The 6,520-nt window shown below is 41.7% G+C and overlaps 1 protein-coding gene across 1 annotated transcript in view; it reads right to left on the bottom strand.

The window, feature by feature from the left end:
• LOC115781690 (transcription factor Maf-like) overlaps window positions 1–5,245 on the bottom strand; it is a 43,181-nt gene extending 37,936 nt beyond the window's left edge. Inside the window, exon 1 of the mRNA XM_030731490.1 lies at window positions 4,269–5,245. Coding sequence (XP_030587350.1) covers window positions 4,269–5,245 — 977 coding nt within the window. The remainder of the gene's footprint in view (window positions 1–4,268) is intronic.
• Window positions 5,246–6,520: the final 1,275 nt, after the last annotated feature.

The following is a 6,520-nucleotide window of genomic DNA, read 5'->3' as shown; positions in this document are numbered from 1 at the left end:
AAATGATAACGTATATTTCTACATTATGAAAAATAAACACTTAAATGTATTACCAGGTACAACTGTAAAGAGCTACTGCAAGGGCTTGAACTTTGACTCAGTTCCTCTTAAATTAATTGTGATATTTACTAAAGAAACATTAAATGAAGTTTTAAATTAGTTTTTTTTTTTTTTTTAATTTGAGATTTTTCTATTTTTTTCCAACATTGCACATTTAAGACTACAAATGCCTGAATTTTGTGATACAATGACTCATTCTTACAGATTTACCATCCTCCCTTAAAGCATACATACACCTTTCCACAACAAGGTCACATAGAAGACAATGCAGGCTGGTTATTGAGCACTCACACAAATAGACACTAACTAGTGTGGATATCCCTTTGTCCTATTAATTCTGAGACATTAAAGCAAAGTACATGATGATGATTTAAATGTCAATACTGATAAATTTCAAAGTGATTTTCCATAGTTGACCTGAAAGGGAGAGTCCAATATTGTGACAGCAGACAACTACATTATCTTTAATAACCTAATCATTGGACAGACTGCAAATGATCACAGTGAAGAAGTCAATATGCTGGGCCAGAGAATAGAATTACACTTCATACTGATAAGATTAATATTGTGTAGTGTCCATATGGTGCATGTACACACTTTTTCATGCTGTGCAAATGACAGAGGAAGCAAAACACAGAGAAATAAGCAGTGATTATGGCTGCTGAGACCTAAGAAGGAAGCCCCGAATTGTTGTTTCCTGTGACTTCGGTCCTCCTCCAACACAGGAAGTGAATCAGTACTACTAAATCTCGCAGCCTCTCAGTGAGTCTAGAGGTCAAAAACACACTCACAAACAACTGGCATCCCACACAATTTCCACAGCCCTACAGTGATCACCTACTTTCCATTTTATCCTTCTCACACATTGATGTCGGAGCACAAACCCTGGAAACCCACAAAGCCCCTTCTGTTACATAATAAATTCACAAAACTGTTGTTGTACAAACAGGTAGCACTGTCCTGAGCAAAGTCCAGAGGAAACCTCACTAATCCTATCAGCCTCAAATAAGAAAGGGGTGACATGAAAGAAGTATAGTATCTCCAGTTCTAGGTTATAACACAAATGTAATTAAATAGCACACTATATTGACCTAATCAGATAGGAGGGCCATAAATTAGTGGACACATGCTCACTAAAAGGCCGTCTCCTCTCAGCTAGGATGCATCTCTGATCGTTTATCATTTGAAAGGAGCAGGAAGGCAGCCAGCATATCTCTCTCTCTCATGCTTCCCCCCACACCCACTGCTGTCTCTCTCTCCTCCTTGGGCTCCATCCCTGTCTCTCACTCTCTTTTAATCACAGAGAAAATCCTTCCTTCAGGCATGAGTGGATCATGCTTTGCCATCTTGTCCCTCACTCTAGGCTTTCATGGGATCCATGCAAGCCAGGTGACTGTCACTGTTATACAGGTGAAACTCAGAGCCAACACAGAGTCCACAGTCTTTGTCTTTAGCCGTACAATGAAACATTCACCACTGTAGTGCATTTTAAGGTTTCCGTGGGGTAGACATGTTCCTAGTGTTCACACACTCTGTCAAAACGTCCTGCACAGGGACAAGCCAATATTTCTCCTCTACGTACACTCACAATCACACACACACACACATAACCACAAAGATTTCCAGCAGCATGCATTGTAGTGACCTTGTGTGGGAGCCTGAACAAGACCCCGTGCAGCTTTTATATCAGCCATACTGCTCTCAGGGATGCGCCGACCTCATCGGGAAGCGAAACAGTTCGCAGGCCAGATTTAGCAGGCAGGTTATAGAACCACAGGATTTGTCACTTGCCACAAAATCAAATTACCCCGAGTGCCTTCTGTGGCTTTTATTCAGGCTTTTCGGTATTTTTATGTCATAAGTCAAAGGATTTTTAAACTGAAACTAAAGTGAGGGATTACCACAATAACCTGCGAGTCATGACGCTTCCAAAAATTTTGTTTGGTCAAAAAATATTAAGTGTGATTTGAGATTGACTTTCAAAAAATTATATATACATATTTTCATAAACTGCGGAATTATTGTGGATTGGCAAATAGCACATATAAAATTGTGTTCAATCTTGTGTGTGCCTGTGCACACAACTAAATGCATTACGCAGAGCTTTGTCTGTGGTCGATTTGAATTAAAACCTTCCACAGGCAATATTCAACAAGTGGACATCTGAGTGAAAAGTGCAAGTTTACTCTAAAATCAATCATTAACTCAGCCTTTGCAGGTGACCTGCAGTACAGATAATCAGGCCACAGGGCTAAAAAAAATTATAAAAATTGTAGTAGAAATACTGAGCGCTGCCTTGTGATTTTTTGCACGATTTTTTAAAATAGGTTTTTGTCTTTAATTACGCAACAGGTGAAGGCCATCATCTTTATTTCCAGAAAAGCAAAAGTCATCAAAAGAAATGCCTCAAAATTATTCGCCGACACAATTTAGTCGTGCGTTTTCGATAAAAAGAAAAATAATAAAACCGCATTTAAAAGGAAAACACACGACTAAATTAAATCAGATCATAAAGTTGTAATATCGCAGTTCGACTTGACGTTCGAGCGGCGATAATTACTAGGCTTGTGCACAATATTTGCATGCGTTTCAACGCAAACAACATGTTTATAAAGAGATGCTTTTGTTATTGCAGTTCTCCATAGAAAATTTCATTTCATTACAAGACTCAAGAGTGTGTGGCATCGCCTCAAAGACACAGAGACAAACAATAAGCAAAACTGAAGAGAACAAAAATAAACACCACCAGGAAGGTGCGTTTGTTTCCATTCATGAAGGTTTATTGATGAATGGTATATTTATTAGATCCAATTTTGAAAAGTGAACAGGGCGTATGCCAGTCACCTGTCCTGTTCAGACAATACATTCTAACTGAACAGATATTTAGGGCATCACAAAAAAGATGAATGGCTGCATGATGCTTTTGCTTAAATATTTGGCAACACCGGGAGCACATTAAACTTCAGTTTCCAAACAGTTCACAATGTATTTACTAGAAAAAAAAATACCCGCAGGGTTTTGAGTAAACTTAATAAGGCTCCTTAGATGAAAAGAAAACACGTGAACAATGAACTTCTGAAAGAAAAGATCATTTGTTGCAACAGCTTTATGGGAAAGTAGCCTTATTCCCCATATTTTCAGGACATGCATCTAAACCTGCTTCTGCTCTGCTCAAAGTATTTTATCTCCAGCCCCACTTGTTGATCGCAATAAATTAAGTGCAACTGTTGGAAAATTTATAATTATTGTTTATAGTAAACATACCAACGCTGCTCATCTTAATGCCTTCTTGTCTGACGGTAAAAATCAATACTGAGTACATTGTTGCTGTACATGAAGTCCTTTTTGGCTCCAATAGAAGCCAAGAAAATGCTGAAGGGGTCGGAGTCGCGGTGAACTTTTATGAAAGAAAAGCGACGAATAAACGTGCCCGTTCACTTGTTTTACAAAGAAATTCACAAAACGATAATGAAACAATGCAGTCACGGTATAACACAATTATGTACAAGTTCACAAAAAAGGTAGAATTTAAAAAAAGAAGAAGAAGATGATGAAAACAAAAACAAAAACAGTCCGTACATGACCAGCATGCATGGCTTTACATAACTCGCATAAGTCTTTCCAAACTTTCGCGCAGTTTGGATATTTTTTTATCAGACAGGGTGAATGACATGAAAATGAAGTAATGCATATAAAAACAGACTGACTTTAAACAACTAAACAGAACTGAATTCACATCAGATAAAGCTGTTGAGTCTGAAGAGTGTTTTTTTATTTTTTTTTTATTTCACAAAGCAAATGTGGGTGTAAAGGGAACAGGATGGATGGGGCGCAGAAGGAGGCTATACGATCGGTCGCAGCAGGATGTTAAGTTTATGCAGTGCCTAGAAAGGCAAACATCACAAAGTGGACAGAAATCCTTTGAAATATTTGTGGGTACTGTATTTTTTTATCCAGAGTCCTCTACTACTGTGTATCCTTAAAAAAAAAAGTAATAATACAAAAAAACAAAACCCGCTGAAACTTTTGAAATTACACAAATTGGGGAAACTGGTTTTGTCCTTAACTAAAAGCAGCTTTAGCAAAACAGCTTCAACACAATCACACACAACCTATTTTTAGCTGCGCGCAATCGGGAAGTTTTTTTTTTTTTTTTCCCGTTTCTTTGTGAGGTTCTCTTATTAAAACTTTTCAGCGCCGGGACTCACATGAAAAACTCCGGGGAAGAAGGATTGTTGTCGCTGCTGGATCCTCCGTTTTCTCTGAAGCCGGTGCTGATCAGCTTCTCGTATTTCTCCTTGTAGGCGTCCCTCTCCCTGGCCAGCCGGGAGATCTCCTGCTTGAGGTGGTCCACCTGCTGCATGAGTTGCGTCTTCTCTCCCTCCAAAACGTGCCGCTGCTGGACCCGCTTGTACCGACAGGACTGGGCATAGCCTCTGTTCTTTAGCGTCCTCCTCTTCTGTTTCAGACGGATCACCTCTTCTTTGCTGACCCCCCGGAGCTGCCGGTTCAGTTCCCGCACCGACATGGTCACCAACTGCTCGTCCGTGAACCGCTCTTCCAAGCGCATGTGTTGGTGGTTTCCCCCCGCGCCGCCGCTGGACTGAGAACCGGAGGAGGGATGGTGTGCCCCTGTGTGGTGGTGGTGATGATGATGATGGTGGTGGTGGGGAGCCCCGTTCTGAGCTGCGGCTGCAGCGATAACCGCGGACACCACTGCGGCCGCTGATCCCATCTCCTCCCCGGCCATTGCGCCCCCTGCGCCGGCTGCGCCGCCGAACTGCTGCCCTCTGGCATAGCCATCGAAGGTCTGGAGCTGATGACTGCTGCTGATCAGCGCCTCTACGGCGTCCTCCGGGCTAAAACCCAGAGCTTCGGGGTTCAACTGCTGTTGGTACCCGGTCATCCAGTAGAAATCCTCCAAGTGCGCCTTCTGTTCGCTCCCTGATCCCGGACTGGGCGCCGAGAAGCTTGGAGAGGGGGGAACCGAACTGCAAGGCGTGCTCATCGGGGTGGAAGATAGGGATCCCCCGGCGACCAGGCGGCTGCACTGGTTGATGCTGCGATCGGGCTCCACCGGCTCCTTTTTCACTTCAAACTTCATCAGATCGAAGTCATTAACATATTCCATGGCCAGGGGACTGGTGGGCAGGTCGGAGTTGCTCATTGCCAGCTCTGATGCCATCCTCTTGCTGTTGACAGTCCTCCAAAGGGGGTGAGGAGCACCTGTCAAAGTGGGCTGCTGAGACACGCACTGAGCCAGCTTGATTTCTTTATTTATTTTCTTCAAAACCGGAGGAAAAAGTGAATTTTCTCGCACTAATTGCGCAGCGCAGGTTCAGGTTTTGTGAGTCGATAAGTTTTTTTTTCTTCAGTCTGTGTTGCACAGACGCATTGGAGCAGCGCTGTTTCCTCCCTCTCTCCCAGCGTGCGGGTATCTGAGCGCCGCTCACTCCGTTTCTACCGTTTAACACTTCATGGCTCCTTTTAGGATTAGTGCGCCAATTTGAGGAGGTTCACGTACGTGTCCCGGGCAAATAGTTGCCTTGTGGAGACTGAGAAAAAAAAAAAAAAAAAAACTCCACCCAAGGATTGATAGATTTTTTTTCTAAGGGATCAGTCAGCCGACGAGTTAAAAAGCATTGCTTAGTTTTATAGGCGCCCTGACGTCAGGACTGAAATATGAAATTGACTGAGACTCAGCCAATGAGCAGCCCAGTCCAGGCACTTAATTAGCATAATAGTAAAGAACCGTAGTTTTTCCACATCCAAGTCCATCCACAAATTGACACATGAAACGTAATATTCACACTTTTTTTCTGTTATATGTAAAATTTAAGCAAGCGAAAAATCAAACAAAAAAACTATTCCGTGGATTACACTTAGATAACAATAAACTGGCCTGTAGCCTACACGCATTTCTGACATTAAAGTTTTTTTCTTTTGAAAAGCACGTAAATTATTTTAAATCGAATTATGTCAGACTTGTCTTTAACCTATTTACTTAAACACCATCTACCAATTAGACAAACTTTCTTGACCCTGACCGGATGTAGTTGTATAAAGCCTGTACAGAATTTTGAACTAGTTATCTATGTCATTATTTTACAGGTAGCTTGTTAATAAGCGAGTGACTCTCAAACTCCTCCTTGACGTCCATTCTGTTTTAAACTCTCAGCCAAACTATAAAGTAACTGTATCAAAATGCATTTGCAAAGCGAGTCTCAGATGAATTGTTCACATTGGTTTCTTCATCTAATCGCAGAAACAGAAGACATGAATCGGGTCGTTGAGTAAGAAGGCGAAATAGTTTGCAAAGAGCACGACTTGGGTCGAGCTGATCTACATTGTTTGGAAACCCAATGTCGCCACCATTCGGTATAAAAAGATACTTCAGGCGCCTCTTATTAGGCATAGTAAACCCATTTTTTTAATACATGCCCTGCGATAGTGTATTTAT

This window comes from Archocentrus centrarchus, chromosome 6, assembly GCF_007364275.1.
Source record: "Archocentrus centrarchus isolate MPI-CPG fArcCen1 chromosome 6, fArcCen1, whole genome shotgun sequence".
Classification (NCBI taxonomy): Eukaryota; Metazoa; Chordata; class Actinopteri; order Cichliformes; family Cichlidae; genus Archocentrus; species Archocentrus centrarchus.
Note: the sequence above shows the minus strand (reverse complement) of the source record. Positions and strands in the feature narration are given on the sequence as shown.